This window comes from Onychomys torridus, chromosome 9, assembly GCF_903995425.1.
Source record: "Onychomys torridus chromosome 9, mOncTor1.1, whole genome shotgun sequence".
Lineage (NCBI taxonomy): Eukaryota > Metazoa > Chordata > Mammalia > Rodentia > Cricetidae > Onychomys > Onychomys torridus.
The window spans coordinates 5,780,434-5,798,827 of NC_050451.1; the positions used below are offsets into that span (position 1 = coordinate 5,780,434).

Sequence of the window (18,394 nt, forward strand, 5' to 3'; positions counted from 1 at the left end):
TCATCACATTCCCACCAGAAGGACACAGAGAGGGCGGAAGAGAAAGCACTCAGAGAAACAATGGCTAGAACTCCCAGAATTAGGAAAAGTCCTCAGTCTAAAGACTGAAGAGACTAGCAACCCAAACAGAGTAAGTCAGAAGAAATCTGCACCAACACACATCATGCTGAATGTATGAAAACCAACAGCAGAGGAAGTATTGACAGAAATGTCATGATCTATGGGAAAAAGCAAGAGTGACGGCAGACTTCTTACTCGACCCCGTGGGGCTGGAAGAAAGTAGAGGTAGAAACGAAAGATGTTGTCAACACAGGATTCTACATCCAAACAAAAGCCCTTTAAAAAGAAGGAAATCAAAGCACGAAAGTGAGGGATGGGGTGTAACTCATTGGTAGGATGCTTGCCTTTGATCCTGAGGGTAGGGAGAGAATGCATCTCTAGCCTATCTACCATAAAACAATGACTAAAGAGTGTCGAAAAACAATAGGGGACATGATTAATGGAATACCAGTACACCACCAAGGAGGAAAAGACATTGGGAAGAGTAAAAGCCCGAGTGAAAAGTTCATTTTCCTTTGTGTTTTTGTGTTTTGGTATGAAGCTAACTATAACAGTGCTCGACATGGTTCTAAATGTACATGAAGACAAGATGGGTGTACCATAAATAAAGGGAACGTGGTAAGCTTTGTGCACACTGGAGATGATTTCTTCAACACAACAGATTGATGAGTTGTATATACTCAAGGCAATACTTAATGTGAACATCTAGAAAAGGTTATACAAACAGATAACGTTAAAACACTAGAATTATTTGTAAAAAGACCATGTAATCTATAGGAAGGCAAGAAAGAGAAAAAAGGAATTGGAATCCAGGAAAAAAATAATTTAAAAACAGAGAAAACAAAAATATAAAACAGCAGAGTTAGGCCAAAACATGCCAATAACTATTTTATGTGTAAATAATCCAGATACATCAGTTAGAAATAGTGGTAGGAGCCAGGCAGTGGTGGCACACACCTTTAACACCAGCAGTCAGGAGGTAGCAGATCTGTGAGTTTGAGGCCAGCCTGTCTGCAGTATGAGTTCTAGGACAGAAAAACCCTGTCAAAAACAAATAAACAAACGAATAAATAAATAAATGGTGGTAGGTAGTGGCAGAATATAATAGAATGTTACCCAGCTACATGCTGCCTACAGAAAGCTCACATCAAATATAATATAAATTTGCTGTAAGCAAAAAGAAGGAAAGTGCTATTTCATATAGCATTAATCAAAAGAAATCATGAATCTGAATTAGTATGCTATACACTTCAAAACAAAACAGAACTAGAGACTTAGGAGCAAATTACATAAATAAAGGGTAAATCTGCAAGAGGACAGGGCAATGCATTATAGGTAACAAACACTTTGCAAGTATGTGAATCAAAACTAACAGAACTGAAGGAAAAACCCACGAATGCATTGCTAAGGTGAGACATCAGCATTTCTCTGTCAGCAATAGACAGAACAACTATGTATCAATCCAGCAAGGACACAGAACCCAATGCCACCACCCAACGGGATGTGTTTGACCTTTACAGAACATTTCATCCACGAATACCAGCATGAACATTCCTTCCAAGCACCCGCTAAACATACGCCAAGACAGACTACATCTAGGGCTGTGGGACAGCCCTCAGAATGGAAAAGAATGAAATAATACTTTTTTTTTTTGTTCTCTGACTGTGATGGAAATAAAGTATAAATAAATAACATAAAATTATACATCACATTTGTGTCATTTATTCCATAAAATACAAGGAGAACACTCCCACTGGATTACCCCACTGCCAGCTCAACTTAAATACTACAAGAAAACAAGGCAACTCCAGACCAGTGTTCCTCATGTACAAACAGCAAAACCCGCCAAACTACATAGTAAAGGATAGAAGTAAGCAGCAGACTTCTATAAGAAAGAAATCACATTTTCAGAAAAATTGATACAGAAAAAAAAAAAAAACTATTTGGCCAAATCCAACGTTGGTTCATGATAAAGTTTCTTCAAAAACTAAGACAAGGGCCAGTGAGATGGCTCAGTGGGCAGAGGTGCTTGAGGCTAAGCTAGACAATCTGAGTCTGATCCCTGAGATGTGGTGGAAGGAGAGAACTGACTTCTGCAAGTTGTCCTCTGACTTTTACATGTGTGCCATGGCACCTGTATGTGTGCACATGTACGCATACACACACACACACACACACACACACACACACACACACACACACACGATAGATAGATAGATAGATAGATAGATAGATAGATAGATAGATAGATAGATAGATAAAAAATTTTAAAACTCAAAAACTAGAAGGGAACATCAACTTAGTAAATAAAATCTATAAAACCTCTATAGCTCACAGATTTATAGGTTAAAAAATTGAATCTTTTTTTAATTTAATAGAGTATAAAGAGGGTTTATTCTTGAGCCACATATGAATGGGCACGGCCCAGGAATGTGGATTCAGGCTGCCCCAAATATGCTTCAAGCTGTTTATGAAGTTTTATAGTTACAGAATGAAAGAAAGTCCTAAGGTAGGCTTTCAAACACACAGGAGGACTCTGTAGGTGGGTTACAGAGGGACTGTATGTCTTAGATGTTCTGATGACAGTCTTAGCTTTGGGGTTGGGGAAAGGTAGCGGTCTGATAGTATAGTCCCAAAGGTTACCGGATAGAAACAAGGGTGTTAACTTAGATACAGAGGTGGGTGATGATTGGTTGCCAACAAGACTAAAGATAGTCCAAGATAATTTGGTTCTGGGCCAAATATCCCAACAATCACAAAGTTCTAGCCAGACTGAATACTTTCTAAGATCAGGAACAAGATAAAACACCCACTCTCTCCATACAACAATTGAGCATAGTGACAGCAGCCTAGCCAATGTAATAAGGAAAGAAAAAGCTTTAGAAGAGAAAGAATATTGTCACCATTCTCACACAACACACCTGGTTATACTTAGTGATTCGTAGGATGCCCTATGTAATCTATTGAGGACTCTCAGAGGGCTGGCAAGATGGCTGAATCAGCGAAGGTGCTTGCTGCCAAGCCTGGCAACCTGAGCTTGATCTCCAGAACCCACAGAGTGGAAGGAGAGGCCCAATTCCAGCAAGTAGTTTTCTGATCTCTACAGAACAAGTATGTGTTCACACATGCACACACACACTAAATAGATGTTTAAAAAAAACAAAACTCTCATAGAATTAATAAAGGGATCCATCAATATTATAAGATACACAACCAATGCACTAAAAGTCACTAGTTTTTTTCACTATAGTTTTGTATCCCATTGACAAACATTTAGAAAAATAAAAAATAAAACCCCAATTATAATAATTAAATAAAAATTAAATACTTCACCAGGTGGTGGTGGCCCATGCCTTTAATCCCAAGCACTCGGGAGGCAGAGACAGGCAGGTCTCTGTGAGTTCAAGGTTGGCCTGGGCTACAGAGTGAGTTCTAGGAAAGGCTCCAAAGCTACACAGAGAAACCCTGTCTCAAAAAAAAAAAATTAAATACTTCAGTGTAAATCTAACAAAAATATATGGGTCACTTTTATGCTGAAAATACAAATCATAAAAGAAAAAAAGCAAGCTCAAAGTAAGAGGAGGGCTGTTCCATGCACACTCTTTGGAAGACCCAACATCGTGACGCTCTCAGATTTTTCTGCATGGCTACATGGGTTTTCCCATCAAGCGCCAAGCAGATTTTTTTTTTTTTTTTTTTTTTTTTTGCAGATAGAGATGAGATTATTCTAAAGTCTGTATGAAAAGGCAATGGAAGAAAAACAGGTCCAGCAACTTCAAAAAGAATAAAGTTAGAGGAATCAGTATATTCAATTTCAAGACCATTATACAGCCACATAAACAAGACTATACCATATTGGCAGAGGGATAAAGACACACATCAGTGCAATAATATATAGCACTCCTTGAAATAGACTCTCCAAATATGCGCCACTGATTCCGAGGAAGGTGCAAAGACCATGCAATGGAGGAAGGTGAGCCATTTCTTCAGCAAAGGTTCTCAACGTGATGGAGCCCCCAGAGGGAAAGGAAAAGAAAACCTGGGCTTGAATTTATACAGAAACTGACTGAAGATGGATTCCTGACTTCATAGCATATGCTGTAATGCTGCAAAACTGCCAGGAAAAAGTAGAGCAGAAAAGCTTTGGCATCTAGGCCTAAGCAAAGAATTCTTAGTCTTGACACCAAAACCACAATTATAGTTGATAAATTAAAGCACGATGAAATAAAAACGTATTGCCCATTAGGATATTCCATTAAGATAAGCTATAGACTAGTGGGAAATATTTGGAAGCCATGTATCTGACAACTTGCATCTAGAATATACCGGCAACTCTCAAAACTTAGAGTGAAAAAAGGAATCCAGTTAGCAAATAGACAAGGACGTGAAACAATGTGTCATTGGAGGATACACACACCGAAAACTAATGCCCAAAGATACTCAGTGTCATTAGATACGCATGAAGGCAAAAATGCCCACATACATAAAATAAAAATAAATAAATAAAACCAAAGCTTAGCAGGCGACTATATTACGTCCTATTGGTTTTATGCCTGAACATTTCTCCAGAAATGGCAACACATTCCTGTAAAAACCCATATGCTATACTGGGCGGTGGGGACACACACCTTTGATCCCACCACTCAGGAGGCAGAGGCAGGCAGATCTCTGAGTTCGAGACGAGCCTGTTCTATAGAGCAAGTGTCAGGACAGCCAGAGTAACCTTGTGACAAAACAAAAACACCAACTTTTTAAAGAAAGAAATCTCTGGAGAATTATGCTGAGTAAAAACCAAAAAATTCTGACAACCACATATTCTCTAAGATTTAATTTATATAACATCCTCAAAGCAACAGCATTATAAAAATGGAGAGATTTGTGGTTGCCAGGGGCTAAAGAGGAGTTGAGGTGGAGAAGGCAAGTGTGGCTCAAAAGTCTACTTTGGGGAGTCCCTGAGGTGATAGAGATGTCCTACAATCGACTGTCAGAACCCTGAGTGTGGCACTGTACCATAGTTTCACAACATGCAGACTCTTGGGTAAACAGAGACACGTGGCCTCTCTCCGTGTTATTTCGAACAACTTTAGGACCACCCATGCTTATGCCAAAATAAGTTTAACTTTATTGGAAAAATAAAGAACTCTTTCCCATTCTGCTTCTAATCCTCCACCACAATCTGGGAGTCTCGTGCCCAGCCTGTTACAGGCTGCTTGTAGATCACTCCATATCTCCATTTCCTGGGGACGCTGCCTAAACTTGGTGTGCACTCAGCTTTCCTCATTCTTGTGGACCCTCTCTTCCAGCCCATTCCCATTCCTTCGTGTTAGCCTCTGATACCTGGAAATACTTTCTACCTGGGGCCCCCAGTGGCCACATGGGACAAGGACTCAGCTCAGTGTCTGACTCAGCCATCGCCCGAGAAACTTCCTCTTGATGGGAACGCATCCACAGACCCATGACTGGACAAGGTGCAGAGAGTGAGATACCTTAGAGCATTCAGTCCTAGATGGGATGTCTTCATCAACCCTCCCTGCCCTCCACTTAGACTCAGGGAGCTATGAGGAAGAGGAAGCAGAAAGAGTGTGGGAGTCAGAGGGGCTGGATGACTTCAAGGAAGCAACAGGACTATGCACATATGAATTCACAGAGGGAGCATGCACAGGGTTTGCACAGGCTCAAGCCAGACCCGGCTCTGAGAAGGGACATGGACATGAGCCCCCATCCCTAATCCAGAAGCTATCTCCAATTGAAAACAACTTGCAAAGGAAAATTAGTTCTCTGCAATGGAGTCTCACTGGGTATAGTAACCACACTTAAGGGCATGCCCCAAGCCCACAGAGATGGCTCATAAAATGAACTCAATGGTATTTTTGTAAAAATTTTTCTGCCTCATATTGTTTGGGCATTGTTTATCTTACTGGTCTCTTGCTTGCATATTATAGTTTCTGACTTTGTGTTTTTTATGGATTTTGGGGTTTTTTTTGTGTGTATCTGCATGTGTGTGTATGTATATCTGTGTGTGTATGTATGTGTATCTGCATGTGTGTTTATCTGTATGTGTGTTTCTCTGTGTATGTATCTGTATGTGTGTGTGTGTTATGTATATCTGTATGTATGTATGTATGTGTATCTGTATGTGTGTCTGTATGTGTGTATATGTATATCTGTGTGTGTATATGTATGTGTTATCTGTATGTATGTGGGGGTATGTGTGTTTCTTGTGCTTTCTCTTTGTTGCTGTTGTTTTTATTCTAATTTGTTCACTTTTTATGTTTGCCTATTTGTTTGAGAGAGAGAGAGAGAGAGAGAGAGAGAGAGAGAGAGAGAGAGAGAGAGAGAGAAGGAGTGCATAGAGATGGATGGGAACGTGGATCTGGGGAGAGATGAGGGGAAAGGAAATTGTGATCAGAATATCTTGCAGGAAAAATTATTTTCTTTATTTGGAGTTTGTGTTTTGTTTGTTTGTTTGAGAAAGGGTCTCTCTATGTAGCCCTGGCTGTCCTGGAACTTGGTATGTAGACCAGGCTGACCTTGAACTCACAGAGATATGTCTGTTTCCTGAGTGCTGGGATTAAAGGTATGTGTTACCATGCCCAGCCATCAAAATTTATTTAAAGAAGGAGGAGGAGGAGGAGGAGGAGGAGGAGGGGGAAGGGGAAGGGAAGGAGGAGGAGGAGGAGAAGAAAAACTCAAGAATCAAGCCAAACAAGTCCCTTTGCTCTAGAACCAGGGTCAAGGGTGGCAGTGGGGTAGCAGAGGCAGATAAGCAAAAACCCACTTCCCAGGTGCTTTATACTTCCTAAAGTGGGAGACAAAGGCTGGAGAAGTGCAGGTCAGGGACTTTTTTTTTTTTTTTGCCAGAGCTGAGGACCGAACCCAGGGCCTTGCACTTGCTAGGCAAGTGCTCTACCACTGAGCTAAATCCCCAACCCCCAGAGACATTTTTAAAAAGAAAGGTTTTGTGTGTATGCATAATATGATATGTAGAAGGCACAGGACACAAAATGCCCCCAAGGTAAAAAGCTTCTAAGTTAGAATGGTATGTAAGGAAGAACGCCGTGTGGCCTACAAGTCTGCAGGCCATTGTCTCGGACTACATGGGCAGTGCCCATGTGGGCCTTGGGCAAAGTGACTCAGATTTTCCCTCTATCTAATAAGAGCTCTCATTTAGTGAACACCATTGGTGTACCAGGTACCAGGCCATGTGCCCCCACTATATCCAAGGAGCAGGCTGTGGTCTCCACCATGGAATGGGAATCCCAGGCTGTAACTGATAAGAAGGATGGGTCAATACCAGACCTTTTGCTCTGGACCTCTCACTCCCCTGCTGGATGTGCTCATCACAACGGTATCTACTTCTACTGCAGAGGGCGGGGGGCCTAGCCCCAGATCCTCCTTCCCTAGAGAAAGAAAATTGTATTCCAATTCGAAAGCTCAGGAGGTATTTCTGGGCCAATTAAATCAGAGAGGCTGTTATTGCTAATGTATAATTGGTTTTAAAGCCAACAGACTTGCTGAGCTCTGGATGACAATATTTAAGCAGCATTTTGCCCCCTTCCTGAGTGGTTCTTGTAAACCATGACCATGGCCTTATGCAGCTGCAGCCACCTTCTGTTAGCTCCCTCCTTGGAAGCAGTGCCTTGGCTCTAATTGGCTGCTGGGGATAAATATTTACGGGGCTGTGTAAACGAGAGCATCTGCCTGTGAGGTCTGTTCCCAGGATCACCACACAGCGCCCAGGAAGGCTGGAGGGCCCCGGCAACCTCTCCAAGCTGGCCATACTTCTCCTACAAATTGACAAGCGCTGTAGTCTTCCAGACTCAGGGCTGAATGTCTAATTAAATTTCCAGACGACGATAATGGTGTTAGCTCCTCCTGGGTTCAGGAGGCCACAGTTTCACAGTTTGATGGGGAGGAAGGTCCTCTAAGGATGTGCAGGCCCTTCTGAGGCCCTAAGTTCATTTTCAGACTCCACCCTCTCCCCCTGTAGCATGGATCTCAGGCTGGGTACCTAGGTACCTAGTGCCCCCAGCCATTACCTCTAAGGCTAGGACACTGTACAAACCATGCAGATGAAATCTCTCCTTCATAGGCAAAATGAAAACTCTGACAATGGACAGAAATGCCCAGGTTGAGGCCACGGAAACAAAAAGAGGAGCTTGGAGTGTGGCTGAGGCTGATATCTGAGTAAGTGAGTTCCAACCATGGCTTCACCTGAAGGCAAGAGTGTGCTTTTAAAATGGAATCCTAATCCACTCCAACCCCACTGGAAAACCCCTGGGGCTTGGGAATCTTTGTTTGTTTGTTTCAGAGGATTCACATGTCATCAGCCAACCTCATTGTATGGCTTGCTGGGCCTCAGGTTCCACTGCCTCCTAAACTACGACAGGTATGAAGTATGTGGCTCCACATTGCTTTAAGCTGCTGTCCGAAATGCTTCCCTGGTTGTAGCCTGTATGCCCTAGCCCCAAGGCCTCCTAGAGGACTCTTAGCATCGGCCCATAGATGCTGGGGATGCAAATGGTACTGCCCAGGGTGTGGTGTCTGAGCAAGCTTGGAAGGGGAAACAACGTGGGTGTAGGGAAGGGAGGGACTTTGCAGCAGGTAGTCTGCTCCCAGAGTGGGCTATGCCTCCTGGTGCTCCCTGGACCCTCAGGAGCCCCACTGCATGTCAGGGCAGGGAGCTGGACTCACAGAAGGGACGGTCCTAGCTGAGGGCTGTGTAGAGGATCAGGGACAGGGTCTAGAAGGAGAAGGGTTGGCAATGTGAAGGGCTGAAGTGTCCAAGCCCCTGCCCCACTGGCTCTCAGCTGCCTGGAGAAGGACTCATTTTGACCAGAGAGCACATTTCCTGTGAGTGGTGTCCATGGTCAGCCCCTCTACCAGGGAGAGAAGGCGAGTGTCCCAGTCCGTCTGCTGGACAGCACCTCTCTGGTCCTGTGCCAGCACCCGAGAGGGGGGTGGGGCTCTTGGGTTTCAGCTGAGAGTTGCCATCTGGAGACAGCTCAAGAACAACACTGAGTTACTTCGGCCAGTGACTGCCAGCTGGCAGTTAGCAGCTCCCGGACATTACAGGCTCCTGACCATGGCTGCCTATGGCGATTCCTCTTCCCATTCCCCATTTCACGTATCCCCTAAGAGCACGTGGTCAGTCTCCTGCCCTCCATAACTCACTGAGCAATTCGTACTGCTCCTTGTGATGGGCCGGTTCTCCACATGGCTACTCCCTCTACAAACCCTCATCCACAAAGAGTCTGATGCTCCCAAAGGTTCCCACCCCCCAAGCCCTGTGATAGGACACTACTGTTTTCCTTCCCTCCCATATATACTGGGCCAAGTTGGGTAGGTACCTTCTCAGCAATCCCTGTCCCTCATCCCCTTACATTTTTCTTACTTTTTTTTTTTTTTTTAAGCTGAGGATCGAACTCAGGGCCTACCACTGAGCTAAATCCCCAACCCCATCCCCTTGCATTTGGGTCTAGAGCCTATAATTACTTTTGCGCCTCCTGCCACCCTCCAGGCATTGTCTCCTTGTGACTATACTGTGACAATCTCTTCCCAGCCTCCTATCGCGAGTGTCTGGGCTCTTGTAGCACCTTCTCCCCCTCCCATCCTTATTACTCTCATCCTCATTCTGTACAACTTGGAACATCCATACAGATGAACCAGTCCTTGTTCAATTCTCCTCTCAGTTCCTGGACTCACTTGTCTCTCACAGAGTAACCACAGCACCCACTGGAGAACTTCTATTAGAAGCACCTTGCCTCGAAAGAACTAGTTAAGTTAAATGAGGTCTTATTATCGTGGACCCTAATCCAACAGTACTAGAACCTTTATGAGAAGGGGGGAGTGACTAGGACACAGACCGACACAGAAGAATGACCATGTGGAGGCTCAGGCTGAAGTGGTCACTTGCAAGGCTCCAAGTGAGGCTTCAGGAGAAAACAGCCCTGTGGGTCCCCTGATGGTGGACTTCCAGCCTCCCAAAGTGTGAAGCAATCCACTCTATTCTTAACCACAGCCTGTGGCACTTTGCCATGGCAGCCTGAGCATGCCACTATAGCAACTCACTCAATTCAGAGCCCAGCGTCACAGCCACTGCTTGTCCTACCTATCTCCCGGCGACATTCACCACCCTGCCAAATCCAGGCACCCACCATGAATCTGGAAAGCTGAACAGTGTGTGTGTGTGTGTGTGTGTGTGTGTGGAGAGAGAGAGAGAGAGAGAGAGAGAGAGAGAGAGAGGACTCCTATAACATTGTTAAATAGCTTTTCCTAAGATTAATGATTCCTGAAACCCAGAGGCCTCCACTCCCCATTTCCAAAGAGGCTTTTTACAGATTTCTTCATCTTCAGAATCCCGCTCTCACTTTGAACTGACATTATGATTCTGCCCATTCCTGACCTGGATCTGTTCCTGGGAGCCTCCTTCCACTCCACTATGCCAGCTGTAGACCCATGGGGGTGGGTCTCAAATCTAACAAAGGTCTCATCTCCTGCTTCGATCTGCTTTCTCCTTGCAAATGTCCCATGTCCTTCCCCGCCTCTCTCCTCTTCAGCATCTCCCTTTACTCCATCCCTTCGTGGCACTTGCCTGCCCACAACTATGCACTTGTCTCTCCTCCTAAAAACACTTCCCTGGCCCTTATCCTCTTCCAGAAATGTCCTATTATTCTGCTTTCTTTCAATCCCCAAGTTTCTGAACAGTCACCCACACATACTGGGTCTGGTCATTGACCAGCTGCTGCCTACCCACCTATGCACTGGTAATTCCTCCCCTCTCATCATGGACTTGCCAGCTCATGGACAATGTCAAGGTTGAAAAGCTCAGCGGCTCCTTTCTTAAGCTCTCTTCCATGTGGCCAAATGCTCTCTCCTCTTCCCCCTTTCAGTCTTTGCTTCATTCAGCTCTTGGTTTTCCTGTACTTGCCAGGCTGTTCTCGCTCCTTTTGCTTTCTCTGCTTGACCCCTGAGACCCTGTTCTATTTCTAGATGATCTCATCCAGGCCCATAACTTTAAATATTACTTAGGTTCTGACGCCTCTTAAATTTATAACTCTCTCTCTCTCTCTCTCCAAACACATTCATCTAACATGACACCTCCACTTAGATGACTCAGGGTGCCTCAAATCAAGTGTGCTTGGACCAGATCTCTCCATTTTTCAACCCGCTCCCCATCTCAATAAATGATCCCAGTGTCCACTCAGTGGCTCAAATAAGAAACATATGGCTCTCCCTCCTTTCCCGTGCCTTCCTGATGATGTCTCTGCTTTGGGACTGTCTAGACTCACCCGAATCTCTTCATCCCCACTCTCACCCCTCACCCACGCTGCGTCAGTAGTTCACTTGGAAACAGAAATAATTTCTGAACCGGCTTCCCTGTTTCCCTTCCGTGGTGGTCCAGGGAAGAGGGTGCCGTTCTGGGAGGAATTGGTTTCCTGCTGGGCGGAGAAAGCTGCTAGCAGTGCTAATTGGATTAATTGATTTGCCCAAGGGGAGGTGTGTGTGATCCCTTTCTGCAGAACTTCCTTTAAAACCAGCACTTCCATTCAGAAAGCCAGATCAAGTGCCATTAACAAATTAATTCTGATTAGTGCCGCCCAAGCACTCAGACCTTAAGGCAACTCCATTCAGTCATCTTGGGCCTGGCCACCTAATAAAGTGGAAACTATCTGGACTGCAGAGGTGATTATTTTGATGCCTGTCTCCATCCCCAGAGGGCAAAGGAGTGGGATGTGATTTCACCACAGTCTCCTGAGGGAATTAACTACTTTCAAATTCTAAGTTATTAATTCCCCAACATGGCATCATGTCCGTGAAAATGGATTTAGGGTACACATTTCTGCAGCCCTCTATTTAGGACCAAGCATGCAGCAGGTGCACAATATTTGGATGAGTATTTGGTAAATATGTCCCGGCCCAGTATCCTTGGTAACTCTTTGTCATTTTATTCCACATTGCACTGCTTCTGTGGTTGGCCTGGTAGATTTAGAAGTTAACCCAAACAGGTCCCTGTTCTACCAGACCTGACGCGTGGTGGGAGGGAGTCAGAGCACTGATCAGAAAAGAGCAGACCTTCCTCCAGCATAGCAAGTCATTCAAGAGGAGAAAATGGGTCCAGGGGACTGGAGGGATGGCTCAGGGGTTAAGGGCACTTACTGTTCTTTCAGAGGACCTGAGTTTGGCCCAGCACCCACCTAATGTATGCTGAGTCATAACCGCCTGTAACTCCAGCTCCAGGAATCCAGTACCTCCTCCCATCTCTACGCTCATATGCCTATAGTCCCCTACACACCCAGGGGTGGGGAGAGAGATTAAAACAAACCTTTAAGAAGTGGATCAAGGTGACAGCAAGGAAGGGAGCTTAGGGAGGGCCCGAGGCCCTGACACCAGAGTTGAGCTTGGCATGGTACAAGGGGAGGGACTGGAACATGCAAACACTTATCATCTGGGAGCCAGGCCCCTGGACATCTGACCAGCACAGACATCCTTGCTTACAGGTTGCGCTTCTTGTGATTCCTAGAACAGGCCAACTTTGTCCACACTGATCTATCTGCCCAGGTGTCATCCTCCAGCCTACCTGCTTCTCTCACTCAGACTTTCCCAACAAGACCTTTCAAATCCTATTTGGATGTGTTCCTTCTGTTCTCTGGAGCCCTGAGGCATCATGAGACACCTGCTCTCCCTGTCCCATGTGGGTAAAGATGGCGTCCTGGGTACTTGGGCCTCCTCTCTAGGCCTCTGTCACTGGGTTGCGTGGGGTCTTGGTCCTATCTGACTCTCACACCCCAGATGTTACACACACACAGTCTGAATTATTGTCTGGCCCTTTGCAATCACTAGCAGTGGGTAAAGACTCCCAGAAGTCTGGCTTCTCAGTACATGACATGCCACAAAGTGAAGAAAGGAAGTCATTCCTTCAGTGAATGCTGGCTTTGGTTTCAAAAGTAGTTTCTTAGAAGATGATTAAAAACTTAAAATTGGGGCTGGAGAGATGGTTGAATTTATAAAAATTCTTGCTTCACAAGCACACGGACCAGTTTTATTCCACTGAACTCATGTAAAGTTAAATAAAAACAAAAACAAAAAACAAAACACCACATGGGGCATAGTATAACACACTTGTAATCTCAGCGTGGGGAGAGGCAGAGGTAGGTGGATCTCTGGGGCTTTCTGGCCAGCCAGGCTTGCTTACTTTCTGAATTGCAGAACAGAGAGATCTTGTCTCAGAAAGTGTATGGGGGTGCGGTGGGGTGCGGTGGGGTGGGGTGGGGTGCAGTGGGGTGGGGTGGGGTGGGGTGGGGGGCGGGATTGGGGGAAGAAGACACCTGATGAGTGATAGCTGAAGTTGTCCTCTGACAACCTGTATGCACATGAACATGAATACACACACAGATACATAACACACACATACACACATGTACACACACATAAACACACACACATACATACACACACATACACACACACATACATACACACACAGATACATAACACACACATACACACACATAAACACATACATACATACATGCACACATACATACACACACAAATACACATACACACATACATGCACACATACACACATACATACATACACACAAATACACATACACACATATACACACACACATGCATACACAGATACATAACACACACATATACACACACATACACACATGTACACACACATACACATACATACACACACAAATACACATACACACATGTACACACACATAACACACACACACGCAGGCAGGGTGGTAACTAGGTGTCTAATGGGGATGTTTAGAAGCTTCATAAGAACAGCCAGAGGAACATGTGTCAGGCTGTAGGTGAAAAGTCCTAGGACCAAGAAGCCAGGTAAAGAAGGAGGCCGGCTGTACTCCCAGAGGGGCCCTGCACCAGATTCCCATCTGCCTTCTCTTCCAGGGACTCCAGTCTCCAAATGAACATGACACAGCCCACCAGTAAAACACAGCTGTTGGCTGTCATCAGCACTCGGCGTTCCCAGATGACCCACACTCGGGGCTCCTTTCTCTCTCCGGAAAGCCAGAGTATCACCGCGTAGAATGCAAAGGCGCAACAGGTCCCTCTGCTTCCAGGGACCTCCCCACTGTCCCACCCTGAGCTGGAGGCTCCTGAGGCTATGGCTGATGGAGAGTATGTGCTTAACGCTGGAGGAGGAAAAGCCGATGGGCATGAGGATGAGATGGAGATGGGCTGGGTGCTGCAGCTAACCTTTTAGGAGGACGGTCCTGGCCTTGGCCCACTCGCTCCTCCCGTCTGACGTCAGCAGGCCGATGGGAGGCAAGCGTTCATCCTCGTTGGACGCCATTTTGACTATCTTTCTCAACTGAGTGAACAGATCACCCTCACTGAGACGGCGGAAATTAATGACAACATCCAAGACAAAGAACTGTGGGGGAAACAGGTCAAACATATCACTTGTGGCAGCCAGCCCAAGGCTCCCAAGGCTTCACGGAGCCTTCGGGAAGCTCAGGCCCGAGGTTCCCAGGGTGTTTAATGTTTCTGAGTTGTCTTATATTTTGGAGAGCATCCAAAGCTGTTGACTGTACTTGACTCCAAGCTCTCCCTAGCACAGGCCTGATTAAACCTAGCTACAAGAAAGCTTTTTCCTTCCTTCCTTCCTTCCTTCCTTCCTTCCTTCCTTCCTTCCTTCCTTCCTTCCTTCCTTCCTGGATGTGGTTTATTTTGTTTTCTTGGTCTTGGAGGGTTTTATTGTTTTATTGGGGTTTTGTTTCTTTTGTGGAAAGAACTTCAAGTTGCATGTGTGTGTGGTTTCTAGTGCATGCAAAATTCTCAGGTTTGCAGAGAGTCAAGTATAAACTGTACAACCACTGTTGGAAGGCTGTGTCAATCAAAACTAAAAATGCTTGTCTGACTCAGCAGCTGCACTTGTATATGCACAGTTTAGCCTGGGGCTTAGGGAAGCACATTCATGTGTACCAGAAGAATATGAGTGTGTAAGTCAGACTTCTTGTATTAGCAAAACAATAGAAAGAGCCCGGGTGTTCTTTTGGAGTAGACTGGATAAGTAAAATGCAGTGCACCCATGCATTGCCCTATGAACTAGAACAAACAGCTACGGACAGAGCTGTGGGTATAGATCTAAACAACAACAACAACAACAACAACAACAACAAACCAACAGTCATGACAAATATTAAAATAGAAAACCAACACACAAAACACTAGGTATATCTGTGCACATTCATCTATGCATGCACAAGCTAGGCATGTATGCCTTGTGATACTGGGGTTCTATGGCTCAGAAAGCCAGGGTCTTGGACTTGGTAAAGGGTATCAATCTTGACACATTCTACTGCATCCTTTTCAGCGTATGGACATGAGCAATTGCCCCATCCATCACCCTAAGCAAAGTCCATGAAATCTGGTCTATGGTTGCTTCCAGAAGGCTTGAATAAAGTGCCATTTGGAGGCTGAGAAATGTTTGATTTTACTTTCTTTGAATGAAAATGAAGAGAGGTTTTCACTTTGTGGCTGGCTGGTCAGGGGGTCAGGTAGCTGGGAAGCATCCTGCAAACTTTAAAGCCCCAAAACAGTGACCACAGCCGCCCTCAGATAATAGACTTCCCCCAAGCTCACAATTTCCTGAAATGAGCCCAGGAAGAAAACAGATAATAAGTAGAGAGTGTGGGTAGGGAGGCAGGGATGGTTTCAAACTTAGGCTTTCAATATAAAAAGGCAGGATGACTCCCAAACCCCCACTTTTTGTCACAAGAAATATGTTATGAGGCATCAGCATACAAGATACATAGTGCAGTGGGCACTGGGAAGGGGTCAGTAGCCTTCACGGTCACCCTGTTCCCTTGCCATGGGGACCCTGACTGGCCCTGTAGAACTGTCTGAAAACCTGAACTTTAGGGTATAGATCCTGCCCTTGGGCAGGTGGTAGGACTTGGAATCCTTCTTCCTCTTCCAAACACCATTAGCTTCCCTAAGCCTCACCTTCTCACCTGTCACTGAAGACTCAAAGGCCTCCTCTACAGAGTCATTGTGAATAATTAAATGAAATTAATAAATGTAAGTTCTGGACCCACAGTCTTAGACATGGGAGGTCTTTCCTGCTAGTTCTTACTCTGTCCATCCATCTAGTCTCCAGGAAGGACATTTACTATATGAGAATGAATAGCTGTGAAGATGAAGGTTCATTAGATGGGTCTTCAGCCTGACTTGGTTTCTCAGGGATGTGCATTCCCTAACTGAATATTCTACTCATCTTAAATTACAGCTGCCAGAGAGAAATGGATTGACTGAGTAGGGAATTCTATTTGGGAGGCACCATGCCCCAACCTCACTATCTGCTCAGGGACATAAGTGCGTGCACACTTGTGAAGAAGCTGGAATGGATGGGCACTATATGCTACATATATATGCCACTTTACGCTCCAGACCCCCTCCAAGTCTGAGAGCCTATGACAATGGGCCACTTACCTGGTTGCAGCAGGCAACGATGACGTGCTCAGGCTCAGGCATGATGCTGCTCTTCTGGGCCACCAGTGTGTCCTGAGTCTGGCCAGGAAGCCGGTAAGAGGAGAAGAGCCTGTAGTACTGCTTCATGCACAGGGGCTGCCCAGAGAGCTGGCCCTTGGCCCAGTCCACGGGGAGGGAGTGGCTGGAAGGGGAGAGCATAGAGAGGCAGGCAGGCAGGTGAGAGGATGGAGGAGGAGAGAGGCACTGGGGTAGCTTCTATGGTAACCTTATTTTTTCTTTTTGAAGGTTTGCATCAAACCCAGGGCATGCTAAACAAATGCTCTACCACTGGGCTACTACCCCATACTTTCTTGTGATTAGGCTAAAGCTACACTGAACTTACAACTGCACTATGGCAGAGCTCATCTTCGTTTTGTGAAGTAATGGAATGTTCCATTTCTGTGGCCCATGGAGCACCTCAGAATTTCCCCAAAGCTCTACAACTCCATCCTCATCACAGTCTCCGGCAATGCACATGTAATTTTTGCCTTTTAGACCCCCTGTGCATTACATCAATCTTTTCTTGGCACACCTTTTCCTCTACCCTGGTACTCCATTGTCCTTTAGAAAACTCCTCCTTCAAGAGCCAATTCTGTTTTATATCTTCTGGAAACCTTCTCGAAGTTCAAAGTAATAAGTTCTTTTAGTCATGTGGTTTCTGAATGATATGTCTGTTATTCCATCCATCCATCCATCCATCCATCCATCCATCCATCCATCCAACCATCCATCCATTCACCCGCCCATCCATCTTTATGCATGCTAAGTCATCCTTCTACTCATTCGCCCATTTTATCCACCAAATCTATCAATTCATCCATTTATCCATCTCTCCAAATATTCATCCATTTATCTACCATCTGTTCACTACCACCATGTGTTGTAGAATATTATTTTAAGGTGTGTGACCTTTGTTTATGTTGCATTTGTTTAACTCTGTGAAGCTGTGTTACTGTGTCTGTCTAAAACACCTGATGGTCTAGTAAAAAGCTGAATGGCCAATAGCAAAGCAGGAGAAAGGATAGGCAGGGCTGGCAGGCAGAGAGAATATATAGACGGAGAAATCTGGGAGAAGAGAGCAAGGAACGAGAGAGGAGGAGGAGGACATCAGGGCCAGCCACCCAGCTACACAACCAGCAACGGAGTAAGAAAGAAAAGTATACAAAAATAGAGAAAGCTAAAAGCCCAGAGGCAAAAGCTAGATGGGATAATTTTAAGTTAAGTAAAGCTGGCTAGCAATGAGCCAAGCTAAGGCCAGACATAGCTAAGAATAAGCCTTTGTGTGTGACTTGTTTGGGAGCTGGGTGGTGGGGCCCCCCAAAAAGAGTAAAACAAACAACAACAACAATGTATCCTCCCATCCACTTATCCATTCATCCACCCATCCATCCATCCATCCATCCATCCATCCATCCATCCATCCAACTATCCATCCATCCATCCATCCAACCATCCATCCATCCACCCAGATATCATGCATCTATCTATCTGTCATTCAACCACCCACATATCCACCATGCATCTATCTATCTATATATACATCTACCATCCAACCACAATTGTCATCCATTCATCCATACACCCATCTGTTGTGGAATATTATTTTAACTAGGCAAAGATATGTTACATTTGTTTATGCTGCAGAATATTACTTTAACTGTGTAAAGGTGTGTTACTTTTGTTTACACTGCATTTGTTTAATTATGTAAAGATGTGTTGCATTTGTTTCACCTTGCCTGCCTAAAGCACCTGATTGGTCTAAAAACGAGCAGAATGGCCAACAGTTAGGCAGGAAAGAGATAGGCAGGGC

General features: G+C 45.0%; 1 protein-coding gene across 1 annotated transcript in view; it reads right to left on the bottom strand.

Annotated features, from left to right (window-relative positions):
* Window positions 1-18,394, bottom strand: part of Chat (choline O-acetyltransferase) — a 53,141-nt gene that overhangs the window by 24,858 nt on the left and 9,889 nt on the right. Inside the window, exons 5-6 of the mRNA XM_036199443.1 lie at window positions 16,546-16,726; window positions 14,308-14,485 (exon numbers count right to left, since the gene is read on the bottom strand). Coding sequence (XP_036055336.1) covers window positions 14,308-14,485; window positions 16,546-16,726 — 359 coding nt within the window. The remainder of the gene's footprint in view (window positions 1-14,307; window positions 14,486-16,545; window positions 16,727-18,394) is intronic.